The sequence below is a fragment of the Rhincodon typus genome, chromosome 1 (genome assembly GCF_021869965.1).
Source record: "Rhincodon typus isolate 14 chromosome 1, sRhiTyp1.1, whole genome shotgun sequence".
In the NCBI taxonomy this organism is placed as follows: domain Eukaryota; kingdom Metazoa; phylum Chordata; class Chondrichthyes; order Orectolobiformes; family Rhincodontidae; genus Rhincodon; species Rhincodon typus.
In genome coordinates, this window is record NC_063332.1 from 116,303,185 (window position 1) to 116,320,758 (window position 17,574).

Sequence of the window (17,574 nt, forward strand, 5' to 3'; positions counted from 1 at the left end):
GCAGTTCCTACTATCTCTCCTGTTTCCGAGATGTTGACAGAAGAGGTAAATGTTACTTGTTTGATTTGTTATTTTCTGCAATCCTTCACAGCACTCCTCCTCCTCCGTATCTTATGGAAATGTTCTCCCTATATGATTTTGAATCTTTTTTTTACAAAGAGGAATTATTCTCAGTGTGGCAGAGACAGAGATGAGAATGTTGGCCTTGCCCCCTCATAGGGTCTGAATGTTAAAGTATGCAAACAATGGCTACATTGTACAGAGCTTGGTCAAACCCTGTAAACAGCTTGGACGCTCAACATCAGGAAAGGGTTGTTGGACTGAGAAACAATGTACAGCTGAGATCCAGCAGAATGATGATATTGCTTAAGGGGTTAAATTGTAAGCTCCTGCCCTGCTGATTGGCCAGCTTGTTGTCCCTGGGTATGTCCCAGGAGAACAGCACAGGGATAGGGGTCTGGTCAGGGAGCGGGGGTGGGGGAGGCGGGAGGCGGGAATATTGTGCACTTTTACATGAATAAAAGCAAAATACTGCAGATGCTGGAAATCTGAAATTTAAAAAAACTCAGGAAGTGCTGGAGAACATCAGCAGTTCTGGCAGCATCTGGGGAGAGTTAATATTTCGAGTCTGATATGACTTCTTCAGAGCTCATTCTTACGCTCTGCAGTTTGCAAATCAAAGGAAATTGTGGGTTAAAGGGGAGGAGCAAGTGGGGAGGAAGGATATTGTCATCTTTGATGGTTTCAGTCCAGCTGCTGGCCATAGCTTCAATCGTGGCCACTCCAATAATGCCCACCATGGTGCAATTCCCTCACCAATTAGCTGCTGATACCTGAATTGTACAACACTACATCTTACAAGGGAGAAGACATTGCGACAGGGAGTGTTGGTTCGAGCCACTTGAGGCCCGGTTGATTCGCAGTGTGTACAAACTGAAATGCAGATGTGAAGCTTGCCGCAGAGCAAAGTGCATGAGGATGACTTGAAACTGTGAATATGGGATATGAGTTGTGGTTGCTCAAGATTGTTGATAGGTGGGTGAAGGCAGCTATTTAATTAAATCGATGCTCGTCACTCACCTTGACCATGCGTATGGCTACTGAACAGCTTAGAGCACTGTTCAGGCCTATGGAGCTATTTTGCTACCTGATATATATTATACATCTCAGATGATGCTAGTTTCCGTGTCTCTAATAAGTGAAATAGGTCACATTACTTGGAATTTTTACTCGAAGTCTTTCTGAATCAGCATTCATTTTGACCTTTAAGAATGTCCTCATTACTCAGTTTTCTACCACATTACCAGTTACCTCATCTAATATCTTCTTCTTTGAATTGATGTCTAGTTATTTTACAGGAATACAGGAGCAGAAATTAACCATTTAGTTTCTTTTCTGCCATTCAGTGAGATCATGGTTGATCTGTGACCTAATTCCATAAATCTATCTTTGCCCATATCTCTTATTACGATGTGTACAATGTTACTTTTAGTGACATCACAAGCCAGCAATCTGTGTAAAGATGATACAGAATAAACTCCACTAGTAAAGAGCATTATTCTCCCTGCCCCACTTGATACCTCGCTGCCTCATGCTCGCTGCCCCTCTGCTGAGACCTCATGGCCTCCCACCGATGCCCTTTTCCTGGACTCCTACTGCCTTCAACTCATCTCAAGCAAGACAGTAAGTGGGGTTGTGAGGGCTTGGCAAAAAGGCAATAAGCAGGCCAGCATCGGGACAGGAGGAGAAAACGTGATGTGGACAGCAGGCATAGAGCTATAATGTTAACAGTGGGAGAAACCGTGCAAATGTCAGCAGACAGAGCGAGTGCCAAATGTGTATGCACAACTGTTCCTCTTCTGTGTCTGGAGTTACGGCATTTTAGTACCTCTATGTTGCACTTCCTCCAAGGCCACAATATCCTTCTTAAGATCCGTCCAGAACCGAATACATTACATTAGGTATAACCTAACTGGGGAATTCAGGAGCATGACTTTAACTGCTTGTATTCTTATCTTCGAGGTGCAAAGGCCAGCATTCAATTGACCTTTGTATATATGTAAGTATACATCCATGACATTCAATGATCTATGTACATGGACTAGTAAGTCTCTTTAAACGTCCACTGTTTCCTACTTCTCACCATTTAGAAAACACTCTGTTCTAACCTTCATATGTGCAAAGTGAATGATCTCACAATTACCAATATTGAAATCCAGTTGCCACAGTTTTATTCATTTAATCTATTACTATCAGTTTTTAATGTTGTTCTTCCAACTATATTGGTAACATTGACAACTATCCTTGTGAATAACATGGACATATGACTATCTATCCCTGCACCTAAGTCATTACTAAATAGCAAGCAGTTGAGGCTCCTGTTGTGCGCTTACTGATGCCATCCTATCAATTAGAGTACTTGCCCATCATTGCTACACTCTGCCTCCTGCCACTCAGCCACTCTCCTATGTACAGGTAGATCAACTCCTTTTCTCCAACTTCATCAGTTTTAAATTTAACAAATGAATCCTATGAGATACCTTATGACATGTCTTCGTAATCGACATTAAAAAAATCATTGATATTCATTTGTTTACTACATTATTTATCACTGCATAAATTTAATCAGGCTTCTTAAGCATGATATACCCTTTACAGATCAATTCTGGCTCTCTCCAATCAGCTGAAAATGTTCAATCTCTCCACACCTGTTTTAAAACCTTGTAATTTGGTGACAGAAGCTAATAACCAAAAAGGTCTATAATTCTTTGATTTCCTTTTCTCACCTCTTTAAACCAGTAGTGTAACTTGTACAATTTTCAATTGATAGAAATCATTTCTTATTTAAAAGCTTGTAAGTCCGTAACTAGGGTATCTGCAAACTCTTTCCTACTTCTTTTAAACCTTAGTTGAAAACCATCTGATCTTGGGTATTTGTCACTTTTTAGTAACATAATTTCTTCACCTTTGTTAATTTCCTGATGTTAATTTTGGTGAGCTCCCCCAATTCCTGATTTGGTAATGGTTTCCTTGGAAAGTCCACAGCGCTCTCCATATCCTCCACTGTAATACTGATGAAAAATAATCTTACATGTCCTCCTTTTATGCATTTAGATTTATATTATCACAAGTTTTTAAATAGCTCACGTTGCTGTCAGCTACCCTGTAAATTGTCAAAGAGTTTTATATTGATTTTAGCATCTAATACAATTTTACTTTCATAGTCCCTTTTTGTAGCTCATGCTATCTGCTTTGTAACCCTTTGCTTTTTTTGTAACTCTCCCATTTACTGGTTTGAGTGAATTTCTTTTCCTTACAATCTCGTATTTTTTTCATTTTATGTTGCCCTTTAACTTTCTAGTTGTTCACACCAGTTTTTTTTTAACAAATAGAGCTCTTGTCCCTCAGGATTACAAATTGGCTCAGTATCAGATTGCTCCTTCACTTCTGTGAAGAGCCTTGGGCAAATCGTAACATTAAAGCTGGTTCGTAAATGAAAAATGAAGTATTTTTGACAGTCCTACTTAACATGCTAAATTCTGAACTATAGATGCACCATTTCAGAATGTGCATTATTCAAGTATGTATGAAAAAGTATGGAGATTTTTCTTACTTGATTATGGTAGGACGTAACGTGAAGTAAATGGGTAATATACCAATAAAGCTTCATTTTAGACAACTAAGTTTCAGTGTAAATGGAAAACATGATGAAAACAAAAATACAAATCTTACAGTCCAGAGTACTGGAATCTTCAAACAGAAAGCATGAGGAGTATATCAGTTTAATAGCACATCCTCATTGAATTGTGGATCATCTTCAACATTATCTTTTTAAGCAGAATTTATTATCAATGTGTAAAATGTGGACTTCTCAGCTCCCACCAGGAGAACTTCAACCACTTCCATTCATTTTACCTCTCAGTGATTTCACATTGTTTTGTAACCCTCTCCTGACATTTTAGTGATCCAGCAAGATGCTGCTTGCAATTGGCTTGTGGCAGAAAGATGCAGGATGATACTTGCATTGCTCTCAAACAACTGGTTTCTTGTTCATGATATGACTCCGACCGCCATGTAGTTGCTCAATGCTTTCCAAGTCAGGAGCTGACCATGAAAGAATCTCAGCAGAGGATTTGAAGTAGAATTTCTCAACCTGAAAATTATGTTGCGTAAGTTTTAAGAAGTGGAAAAAATCATTGAGTAATTAGACTGGAAAACTTGGATCTCATTCCCAGTGTTGGCTGACACTGAGATATCAGCTCCCACTGGGTTGCCTAGATTGACTGATGCATTAGATGCAATGCAAAGTTAAAATCAAATATTTACTTTAAAGCTGTACTTTATATTTAGGTGAAGGTATTGAGAATATACAGAGGATGAAATTAGAAATGATAGAATTATCAGAAGTCATTTACTTGTACTGTCGAATAGAATATGAGATTCATTCTATTGACAGAAGCTGAGTTTTTTGATGCTTAGCAAAAATGTACCTATATCAGAAACTGGAACTAATTGGTTGTAAAAATCGACTAGAGCTATTTGTACTGTTCAATAGCCTCTACATCAGGAAAACAACCGATGTCGTAAACCAACCATATATCATTAAAATTCCCACAAGCAATCAACTTTTATGTTATTCATTCTCAGGATGTAGGATCTGTAGCATCTATTGCCCATCCTTAATTCTCCTTGGGAAGATAGTAGTGAGGGGTTTATTGAACTGCTACAGTCCTTGGGATATAGAGAGTAATTCCAGGGTTTTGACCCAGCAGCAATGAAAGAATGGTGGTATAGTTCCAAGTCAGGATGGTGCTTGACTTGGAAGGAAACTTACAGCTATATGTTCCCATGCATCTGCTGCCCTTGTCCTTCTAGTTTGCAGAGGTCATGGAAGGTGCCTGTAAGGAGCGTTCAGTGAGTTGTTGCAATGCAATTTCGAGATGGTACAAACTGCTAAGACTATGCATCTGGAGCAGAGAGAGTGAATGCTGAAGGTGTTAGATGTGGTGCCCATCAAGCAGTCCACATTGTCCTGGATGGTGTCAAGCTTTATAGAGTTATACAGATATACAGCACAGAAACAGACCCTTCGGTCCAATGGATCCATGCTGACCAGATATCCTAAATAAATCTAGTCCCATTTGCCAGCATTTGGCCTATATCCCTCTAAACCCTTCCTATTCATATACCCATCCAGATGTCTTTTAAATGTTGTAATTGTACCAGCTTCCAACAGTTCCTCTGGCAGCTCATTTCTATACATGCACCACCCTCTTTGTGAAAAAGTTGCCCCTTAAATCTTTCCCCTCTCACTTTACACGTATACCTTCTAGTTTTGGACTCCCCACCTCGGGGAAAAGACCTTGTCTATTTACCCTAATCATGCCACTCATGATTTTATAAACCTCTATAAGGTCACCCCTCAGCCTCCGACACTCCAGGGAAAATAGCCCCAGTCTTTTCAGCCTCTCTCTATAACTCAAACACTCCAAACCTGGCAATCCTTGTAAATCTTTTATGAGCCCTTTCAAGTTTCACAACATCCTTCCTATAGCAGGGAGACCAGAATTGCATGCAGTATTCCAATAGTGGCCTGACCAATGTCCTGTACAGCTGCAAAATGACTGCCCAACTCCTATACTCAATGCACTGACCAATAAAGGCAAGCATACCAAACACATTCTTCACTATCCTACCTACATGTGACTCCACTTTCAAGGAACTATCAACCTGCACTCCAAGGATCTCTTTGTTCAGCAACACTCCCCAGAACCTTACCATTAAGTGTATAAGTCCTGCCCTGATTCCCCTTTCCAAAATGCAGCACCTCACATTTATCTAAGTTAGACTCCATCTGCCACTCCTTGGCCCATTGGCCCATCAAGATCTCATTATACTGTGGGGTAACCGTCTTCGTTGTCCACTACACCTCCAACTTTGGTGTCATCTGCAAACTTACTAACAGTACCTCCTATGTTCACATCCAAATTGCGAGAACTCTTGGAGCTGCGCTCATTCGGACAAGTTGGGGTACTTCATCACATTCTTAACCTCCAGAACTCCCAGTTGTTTAATTGCTCTTGTGGCCACAGTGTTTATGTGGCTGATTCAATTACGTTCCTGGTTAATGGTGACCCCAAGAATGTTGATAGTGGAGGATTCAGCAATGGTCATGCTGTTGAATGTCTAAATTTGAGAGGTAGATACCCTCTACAGAGCATTTGTCAGACTGCACCCAGAATATTCTGCACTGGTACTGGGGAAGGAGAGAGCTGTTCCGATGGTATACGCTCCACCTGCATCATGCTGGGACCAGAGTCCTGGTGAATCACTTAACTAGGGCTGTGAATAGGGCTTTAAACTAAATGGTGGGAGTTTGGGATCAGTTGCAGGTTAATAATGGGCAGATTGTTACCAGAAAACAAAAGGAAAGAACGTGTGAATGTCATATAGCACCAAGGAATGATATAGGTGTTGGAAGTTTGATAATAGAACAAAGTTAAAGGCTTTGTATCTTCATGCACAAAGCATTTGGAATAAGGTAGAGGAATTGATGGCGCAAATCAAGGTAAATGAATATGATCTCATAGCCATTACGAAAACGTGGTTGCAAAGAGATCAAAACTGGGAACTTAACATTAAGGGATCTTTGAACTTTCAGAGAGACAGGAGGGATGGGAAAGGTAGTTGGGAAACACTCTTCTAATGAGATGAAATGAGGACAGTTGGGAGAGATGATACAGACACAGTGGATCCAATGGCCTCCTTCTGTACTGTAAAATTCCATGATTCTATGATCTAGGCTCACTTGATTTGGAGTCCGTTTGGGCAGAGGTAAAAAAAACACAGCAATGGAAAGAAGACATTGGTAGGAGTAATATACGGACCCCAAACAGTTGCCACTCTGTAGGAAAGGTGACAAATCAACAAATATGTAGGAGCGTAGAAAAAGATTAGAGCAATAATCATGGGTAACTTTAATCTTCATGTTTACTAGGTTAATCAAATTGGAAAGGGTAACTAGGACAACAGATTCATAGAGTGCATTTCCTAAAGTCATAATCCATGGAGTCAACCAGGGAGCAGACAATCTTGGATTCAAATATGGGTAATGAGGCAGGCTTAATAAATAACCTCAGCGTAAATGTTCGCTCGGAAGTAGTGTTCATAACATAACATTCAGTTCAAGAGTGAGAAATGTGGGTTGGAAACAACTGTGTTCAAATAAAAAGAATTACAATGAAATGAGAATAGAGTTAGCTAAAGTAAACTGGATAGATATATTAGCGGCAATGATAGTAAGCAAGCAGTAATAGACACTTGAGGAGGGAATTCATTACTGTCAGCAAAAAGGATGACTCAGTGATTAGCACTGCTGCCTCACAGCACCATGGATCCTGGTTCAATTCTCAGCCTTGGATGACTGTCTGTGTGGAGTTTGCACATTCTCCCCATGTCTGTGTGGATTTCTGCTGGGTGCTCTGGTTCCCTCCCACAGTCTAAAGGTATGCAGGTTAGTTGGTTCAGTTATGCTAAAATATCCAGAGATGCGCAGATGATGTGTGGTAGCCAGGGTAAATGTGGAATTATGGGGATAGGGTAGGATCTGGGTTTGGATGGGATGCTCTTCAAAGGATTGGTCTAGACTTGATGGGCCAAATGGCTTCTTTCCCCACTGTAGAGATTCTCTGATTCTAAGAAAATACATCCAAGTTAGGAGGGAAGATTCTAGGGGAGGGATAAACCAAACATGGCTAACCAAGGAAGTTAAGGAGGTCATTAGGTTGAAAGAAAAAGCATACAAGGAGGTAAAAGTCAGTGTCAGCTTTGAAGACTAGAATAAACTAAGAATCCAGCAAAAGAGGATGAAAAAGATAACAGAGGAAATAAACTATGAGGGCAAACAAGTGAGGAATGTTAAAAATTGATAACAAGAACTTCTTTAAATGTATAAAAAGAAAGAGAGAGGTCAAAGTGAACAAAGGCCCTTTAGAAAATGAATCTGGGAAAATGATTATGGGAAACAAATAAATGAGTTAAATGACATTAAGTAAATGACATTTTGCTTCTTTATGGTGGAAGATGCTTCGAACGTCTCATTCATATGAAAAAATTTGGGGGAGGAATTAAGTTCCATCACCATCACTAGAGGAATATTAATAGACAAACTAATGGTGTTACAGGCAGATGGTTCCCTGGTCCTGATGGCTTGCAATCTAGGATCCTAAAAGGGTTGCTACAGAAACTGTGAATGCATTGGTTGTAATTTTCCAAAAATCCTTGGATTGTGGATGCTTGGAATGTGACACACTTATTCAAAAAGAGAGGGAAGCAAAAAGCAGGTAGCTGCAGACTGATTAGCTTGATGTGTATTGTTGAAAAAGTGTTGGAATCAATTATTTACAAAGTAATTGCAGAACATTTAAAAATCATAGTCTAATCAAGCAGAATCAGCATGGCTTCATGAAAGGGAAATTGTGTCTTACTAATTTATTGGAGTTTTTTGAGGAATTCTCAACCAGAGTGGATAGAAGAGAACAAGTAGATGTGTCGGATTTGGACTACCAGATAGCCTTCAACAAGGTACATCACAAAAGGTTAAGTTGTAAGAGAAGAGCCCACAGTGCTGGAGGTGGTATTTTGGTATGATAGAGAATTAGCTAATGGGCAGGAAACAGCTAGTGGAGATAAGGGCTTCTTTTTCAGGTTGATGATTAATGAGGTTCTACAAGAATCAGTGCTGGGACTGCAACTGTTTATAATATATATTAATGATTTGCAGGAAGGATGTGAATGTTTGCAGATGATGCAAAAATAGGTGAAAAAGCTGTCTGTGAGAGGGATACCAAGTAGCTTACAGAGAGATATTGATAGGTAAATGGGCAAAAGGTTGGTAAATAGAGTATAATGTTGGAAAATGTGAAGTTATTCATTTTGTAAAGGAGGAAAAAAGAACAGTATTATTTAAATAGAGAAAAACTGTAGAAAGCTAAAATACAAAGAGATTGGGAAGACTTGTGAATGAAACAGAGAAAGCTAACACATAGGTACAGCAGGTAATCAGAAAGGCTAATGCAGTGTTGGTCCTTATTGCAAGAAGGTTGGAATACAAGAGCACGGAAGCCTTACTGCAACTGTACAAGGTGCTGGTGAGATCACATGTGGAATACGGTGAGCAGTTTTGAGAAAAGATATTATTTAATTGGAGGCAGTTCAGAGATGTTTCACTTGAATGATGCCCAGTAATGGAGAGATTTTCTTATGAGCCACGATTAAACAGGTTTGAGCGCTACTTACTATAAGACCATAATAAGACATTGAAGTAGAATTAGGCCATTTGGCCAATTACGTCTGCTCTACCATTCGATTATGGCTGATATTGGCACTTAGAAGAATGAGAGGTAATCTCATTGAGACATGTAGAATTCTTAAGGGATTTGGCAGGATAAATGGTGAGAGGATGTTTCCCCTCATGGGAGAGTCTGGGACCAAAGGGCATAGTCTCAGAATTAAGGGGTGCCTATTTAAGACTGAGATGAGGAGGGACTTCTTCTCTCAGACGGTTTTGAGTCTTTGGAACTCCTTGCCACAGAAAGCTGTGGGGACAGAGTCTTTGTGTATATTTAACACTATCATGGATTCTTGATCAATATGGGAAATTGAGGGTTATGTGGAAAGGGCAGGAAAGTGGAAGTGAAGAGTGTCTAATCAGCCATGATCCTATTGAAAGGTGGAGCAGGTTCAAGGGGTTGAATTGCCTATTCCTGTTCCTATTGCTGATGGTTTAATGGTAATTTTAGAACTGTGAGCACAGTGCCTGGGAACACCTCAGGAATTGGCAGCCTCCTCCTCTCCTCCCTGGTTGCCTGTTGCCCAGCCTGGCTTCAACCCACACTAATGCCCTCCACCCAACTAAAAATGGGAGAGTGCGGGTAGATGTTTTTCAACGTCACATTTGCGAATCTGGCATTTCTCACACCTATGCACACCCAACGCAAGAGAGTAAGTCAAGGCCTTGGACTCCCACTTGGTCCCAGTGACTGAATCCTGATGTTTGTGGCAAAATCCCGGTTGCTAACTCCATTTCAGTCTCCACAATATTATCCAAACTGCCAATTAACATTTTCCATTTTTATTTCTTGACTCAGTTTCCACTTTGTTTGAAACGGGTGGTACGTTTGGTACAGTTTTGGCACCTTGAAAATGCCGGTCTTTCAGCTGTAAATAAATGTGGCCAAATTATTGGGACAATGCACATTGATTTAGTAGTGTGCTATTTTCCAGCTTCTGAGATGATGGGAGAAATGTTCTCTCATAGATAGTTCATTGTGATTTGGATCATTTCTTTTAAGCTGAGCATGGAAACGCAGGGCATAAATAATGAACAGCAAAATCGTAGAAATTCGGAATTAGTTTTGGCAAATGGCTACCCTACACCATCACTTTTGTTTAAGCTAAGTTGTATAGTTTCAAATATAAAATAAACATTTACTTTTTACAGCTGTGTATACATTTGCGAGAAGCAGTTGTCAGGGTTTAATGCAATTACCAAGAACTGATTGTATCTGGACATTGCCTGACATACTAAAAGTACCAAATAAACATTTAAAAAGTGACTATTTTGATCCGTTTCCTCTGAAACACTAATTTGCTTATCAGAACCTAATATGTTGCAGGCCGTCATTATTTAGGTGTTTTTTTAAAATCAAGTTCTTACTGCCTATTCTATTTCTTTGAGGCCCATAATAAGGAACACATTTTGGACCAATGCCAATAAAATTCCACATCTATTACAGCACCATTAGTTAAACCAGAAAGTATAGAAAGGGTTTTAGCTTTCAAATATGCAGAAATGTCAGACAGAATCAAATACATTGAACAAAGTTAAGCTGATTCTTTTCATACAGATTGCATTTAACTACATTCTTTTCAACCTACTAAATGCTCCAGTTTAGTATGGGAACAGTTCCAAATAATTTGTGTTCTGACTGAACATGTAAAAAGTATTGCACATAACTGAATCCTTTAAAGGGGAGTTTTATGTCATTAGAGACAAGAGGGAGGAGAGCAATTATGGTAAAAGCTTGTGGTTGTCTTATCACTGTTGTTTAGCAGAAGTATAACTAACAACCGTCTGCAGTGTTATCAGGAAAGCTTTCTCTGCAATGTTTATAATGATGATATCACAACTGAAATACTTCAATGGGAACATTAACCCAAACCTATAGCTGCCACCATCTGGAATGTCAAACAGTGAATGCAATAACACCGGACTGTATTTGGAAGCCAGAAGTTCTGTGGTGCAACACTTTTTTTAAATTGTCAATCTAGATGATGATAACAAAGTCAGCTTTGATCTTTTCAATTCGAGTTAATTTAAATTTTATTCATCCACATGCTTGAACAACAAGTATGATTATTGATTTGTGATTTGACTTATTATTGTCACATTCACCTAGGTACAGTGAAAAGTTTTGTTTTGCGTTCAGTACAAGGTGATCATACCATACAAAGTGTGTTAGGGTAATAGAACAGAGTGAAGAATACAATGTTATGCCTGCAGAGATAGTGCACCAAGAGCAAGGTGAACACTAAATTTGAAATTTGAGAGGTCCATGTAACAGTCAAATAACAGCGGAGATGATGCTGTTCTTGAATCTCTTAGTCCATGTGTTTAAGCTTTTGTATCTTCTGCCCAACGGAAGAGATTGGAAGGAATTATAACTGGGGTGGGAGGGGTCTTTAATTATGTTGACTGCGTTTCCCGAGGCAGTGAGAAGTGTAGATGGAGTCAATAGATGGAAGGTTGGCTTGCATGAAGGACTGGGCTGTGTTCACAACTCTCGGTAGTTTCTTACGGTCTTGGGCAGAGCAGTTGTCATACCAAGCTGTGATGCATCCAGATAGAATGCTTTCTATCGTGCATCCGTAAAAATTGGTAAGAGTCTTTGAGGCACAGTTCAATATAATAGCAGTATAGGATGTTGGAGCTGAAGTGGGGAAAAGTCTTGCACATCCATGCAGAGTTGAAGCCCAGGACAAAAAAGCACTGAAAGAACTGTGGATGCTGGAAATCAGAAACGAAAGCAGAAATTGCTGGTTCTGAAGAAGGATCACCGGACCTGAAATGTTAACTCTAATTTCGCTCCATAGATGCTGTCAGACATGCTGAGCTTTTTCCAGCAATTTACATTTTTCTTTCTGAAGCCCGGAATATTTTGTATTCAGGCACTGTAAGTCAATTCTCACTCAAACAAGAATGGAGGCATCAGTGGGAAGGAGTGAGAATTCCACCCACCATTGGGGACTGTTGAGAATGATTAGAAACACTGTGATCACAAGAAGTAGAAACCAGCATTGGCCACTCAGCCCATTGACTGAGTCGGCAGGGTGGGAGAATTGAGTGTTAGTCGCACTGACAGGGGAGGAGGGAAGGTTCAATGTAGGGAAGGTCCAAGCCCGATAAGGAAATAAACAAAAATAAATAATATGACTATGCCAGGCTTCTTCTGAGTCCTTCCAATATTGGTTTTCATAGACATATACAACACCCTTTGAGATTTCAGGGCATGGAAATAAATTCGTGTCAGGGTTTGATTACATCACAGGATTGTGACATTTGAATATTTACAAGGCCTCCTCCTGGAAACAAAGAATGAAATTTAATCTGGGCAGAGCCTGACTGGAATAAGAAGGGCTCTGCCCCTATTTTACACACCTGCTGTACTTCTGCCTGAGGTTTGGTGGTGGGTGGGTGGGTGTGCACAAATCCCAGCTTTAGTTCATGAAATTTGACTGTTGTTGGAAAAAGGACAAATCTTTTGTTGAAGCTTTTCATCTTTCCCTCATTTGGACATTTCACATGCCGATGAGAAGATACATGAAGAAAAACCTTGTCAAAATATGTCTTTTTTTTCAGCACTGTTCAATTTCTGTACCACTAAATAGCTATTAGGGAAATCATTCAATGTGAATAATAATGAAATTCTGAGTTATCCTTGTAACAAATCATTATGCATAAAATGTTGATGGATTAAACCCTTTCGATTGTTGCAGTATAATTCTGTATATATGCATTAACATTTAATCACTAAAATTTACACTTCAAGCCTTCAAGGTTAGACCTTCTTAAGGAAAAAGATGAACAGAAAGTGAACCAGTATTCCCCGAATATTGGTCCATTGAAGCCACCTACGAGCAGCGTGAATTCAGTTGTCCTTTTCATTTTCTTTCCCCGTCTGGGTCAGAGTTCAACAGTATTTTGGTGCCTTCTGACATGACAGATGACATGGTTTGAGAAAAAAAACACTGTTTTCTCACTGCTTAATCCTGTCAGGTTTGATTAAACTTATCAATTGCATATATTTGGTGCCAGCAGTAGGCTTAATATCACCAGAATTAGCCCTCTAATTATAGTTATCTGTAAAAGCTATCTTTGCAGCTCCCCACTGTCACTTTTGAGAACTTAGCAAGCAACTGGAGAGGTGAAGGGAAAGACAGAAAATCTCATCAGCAGAACAAAGCAAGTCCTGACAAAGTCTTAATGTCCAAGGAACCTTTTGCGTGTCACCTAAATTTAGAGAACACTGAAGCTTAAAGTCAAAGACAAATGCAATGGTCTCATTATCAAGATTTGAAAGACTGTTCTGGCACTGCAAAGTTATTTTTGAAAGTAATTTGATTAAAATTAATGCAAGTTCAAGTTCTAATGGGGAGTCACTTCGTGAGTTTCCTGCAGATTCATTTCCTCCAAATCCAATGCATTTGCTTCTACTTCTTTCCACTTCATGTAAATCAAGTGCAGAAACATACTATAACAGTGAACCGAACTGCAAACTTCCCTGCTAAGAATGCTTTCTTCAGGCCTCTGCCATGTCCCCTAGACTTGCAAGTCTAATTGGAAACTTTAGATGAGTCGCTACAGCAACAGAACATCATCTTCTTGAGAAAATGAATTTCTGGCTAATCTCACTCCTTTGAGGGAGTTCTCTAAAACTGCAGTATTTGTAACTGGTCTAAAAAGGCAAGATAATTTATAAGTATCTCACCAAATAAATAGGAATGAAGCACTGAATCATTCATAATTTCAATTCAGTTGTTGGTTTATTAATGGATTAAGCTCTCAGATCCCAATATGAATATTGCTGAGAAGATAATGGTGCGGCTTGAAACGCTTTCTACTATTTATGTGCAAATCAGCCAATGACTTCCAGTGACTGTTGTCAGGAATCTATGATTTTAGGCAAGTAATTTTTCACAGTTTGCATTTGAGTGTGTTGTTGAATCTAGTTCTTTTCACACAGACAACTACATCATAATAACTGTAACATTGCTTCAGCATTAGATGACCAAGTTTCCCTAAGACACCCAGATGATTCAGCTTGTCCCTCATAAACTGTGGACTTCTGACAATCTCTTAAAACTATTCTAAATGGCCTGACCCCCTCCTTTCATCTATTTATTTCTATCAGTGTCTCATTCTACACATTTCTTGCTAATTCACTAATTTAATCACTCTGATAAAGCAACCTGTAGGTTGTTCTGACCCTGTACCTGACCCAACTTTCCAATATCAGCAGAAGTAGGTGACTGCTTTTAATGAACATGATTGTGTCAACATTTTTCTTATCGTTGTTTGTTCTTATTGCCCTGACTACCATTAGGCCAGTTCTTGTTCTGACATAAGCAGAGATGTTTAGCATTGATGAGATCTTAACGACATGCATTGTGACCTATCCTGTGGATGTTAACCGATGAAATCTAAAGTTGTTGTCCAAGATTCTGACGCTCCTTCATGCGCTGTGTGAAAATGGCATCTCAATCGTGACACCATATTCAATCAGATCAAATTTCATGATGCTGCTATACTGACATGAAGGATACAAACTAAACTCACCACAGAAAGTTAAGATTCCAATCTAAATGCTACTTTTAACAGTATGGTAAATCGTAACACAATATTAGTGTTTGTACAGATTATTGTCTGGCAAGATAGTCGTTTACTGCTCACAGCAGAACCTGGCCCAGCTTATTGTGTAAATACATTGAAAATATTATTACACAGTGAAATGGATTGATGTTGTCTTCTTTTATTTTGTTTTGTAGGTACCAGATACACACAGGACTTCAGCATTCTATCATAAGAGCTGGGCAGCCTAATTGTATACCCCTTGCTAATGTAACACTACCTCAAAAACTTCAAGAAGCTGGCTACTCAACACATATGATTGGAAAATGGCATCTAGGCTTTTATAAAAAGGAGTGTCTTCCAACTCGAAAAGGATTTGATACATTTTTTGGATCACTTACCGGTAGTGGTGATTATTACACCCACGATATCTGCGAAGGACCCAAGAGTTGTGGCTATGACTTGCATAAGGATGAAAATGTAGCTTGGGAGTACCGAGCTCATTCTTATTCAACCTTCTTGTACACCCAAAAAGCAATCGATATTTTAGCATTGCACAACCCTAAGGAGCCAATCTTTCTCTACATAGCTTTCCAAGCTGTACACACACCTCTGCAGGTACCCAAAAAGTACCTGGGCCGGTACATGTCAATTGAGAACATAGGCCGGCGGAGATATGCTGCTATGGTTACGTGTTTGGACGAAGCGGTGAATAACATTACAAAGGCATTAAAAAAATACGGTTACTACAACAATACTGTGATAATCTATTCCTCAGACAACGGAGGCCAACCATTAGCTGGAGGGAGCAACTGGCCGCTTCGTGGGCGGAAAGGAACTTACTGGGAAGGAGGAATTCGTGGTATTGGCTTTGTACATAGTCCTCTAATAAAAAACAAAGGAAGTGTGAGTCAAGGATTGATGCACATCACAGACTGGTACCCGACTCTAGTGACACTGGCAGAGGGAGAACTTGAGGAGAATTTGGGACTTGATGGATATGATGTATGGGAAACAATCAGTGAAGGTAAACCTTCTCCACGGACTGATATACTGCATAACATTGATCCTCTTTACACACGTGTTAAAACCAGATCACCTCATGATGGATTTGGAATTTGGGACACAGCTGTCCAGGCAGCAATCCGAGTCAGAGATTGGAAACTACTCACTGGAAACCCGGGCTTCAGTGACTGGATCCCCCCTCAAACCTTCCCAAATTTTGGCGGGAAATGGTGGAATCTTGAAAGAATAATATGGGCCAAAGGAAAATCTGTTTGGCTGTTTAACATAACAGCTGATCCGTATGAAAGAGTTGATCTTTCTCAGCAGTATCCTGAGGTTGTCAAGAGGTTGCTCTTGAGACTTGCTCAGTACAACAAAACTGCCGTTCCTGTCAAGTACCCACCAAAAGACCCAAGAAGCAATCCTGACCTTAATGGTGGTGCTTGGGTGCCATGGGATAATGGGGATGATGAGGAAAAGAACCAACTTAATAGCAATTTGGGAGAAAGGCCCTGCAACATCTGTAACACCATACTACGATTCAAAAAACCTGTTTGGGGTTAGTGCTCACTTTCGAGATTTAAGTTATATAAAAGAAAAATGTCTAATCAGTGCTATGATAGCACTTTACACTTTAAAGATGGTGCTAGCGTTAGGTATTTTTGATATATCAGCAACAGATTAATGTACAATCTGGGAGGGTATTTTATCTTACCTGTGGCCCACACAGGACCAACAGAAGATTAATGAGGGCTGCTCAAGAGATGGACAGGGCCTGCCTCCCTCTGCACTTCACTCACCAGTATAGTGAGATACAGGGTGAAAGGTGTAAATATGTCTTTCTTTTTAGAGAATGCATAGATTTGTATCAGTGGAAATCCAAGACACCCCTTTCTTCTCAGGTGTACTGAAAAATATGTTTTTGCTCTCATTTGGGTCAAGTTTGGGAACACGTGTTTGTAAAGATAATGTTTATATCAGATTTTTAATTGAATTTCTACACAAAATAAAAAATACAAGTGTCTTTCAGCCTTGGACATTTTAACCATCTAACCTCATTTTAATGCTAAACAAAAACCGAAGAACTGCAAATGCTGTAAATCAGGAACAAAAACAGAAATTGCTGGAAGCTCAGAAGGTCTGCCAGCATCTGTGAAGGGTCACCGGACCCGAAGCGTTAACTTTGATTTTTATCTTCACAGTTGCTGCCAGACCTGCTGAGCTTCCAGCAATTTCTGTTTTTGTTCCTCATTTTAATGCTGTTGGTCAGTCAGAATTAGGTTTATTGTCACGTGTACTCAAGTTAAAAAAGAACAGGAGTACAGTGAAAATTGTGCAATGTCGCCAATGTATGATATCATTTTAGGTACAAAGTACCTGGGTACAAATCTTAGGTACAAGAAAAAAGGTTACACTACGTTACAGATATATGTAATATAAGTTATTAAATAAGAACTAAAGCTAAAAAGATAGACATTACAGTCTTTCTATAAGGGTTTTCATGTGGTCTACCCAGGCTGCATCGGTTCCCAAACAGAAGCCATCTTCGCTCCAGGCCCACTGGCCGTTGTCCCCATACCACTCCAGGCCGCTGGTTGTCCCCACTCCGCTCCAGGTCCCTGGCTGTCCCCACACCGCTCCAGGTCCCTGGCTGTCCCCAC

The 17,574-nt window shown here is 39.7% G+C and overlaps 1 protein-coding gene across 1 annotated transcript in view; it reads left to right on the plus strand.

Moving 5' to 3' along the window:
* Positions 1–16,858, plus strand: part of LOC109935393 (arylsulfatase J-like) — an 18,466-nt gene extending 1,608 nt beyond the window's left edge. The window contains exon 2 of the mRNA XM_020534028.2: positions 15,106–16,858. Within this exon, the coding sequence (XP_020389617.1) occupies positions 15,106–16,477 (1,372 nt within the window). The 3' untranslated portion in view covers positions 16,478–16,858. The remainder of the gene's footprint in view (positions 1–15,105) is intronic.
* The last annotated feature ends 716 nt before the right edge of the window (positions 16,859–17,574 follow it).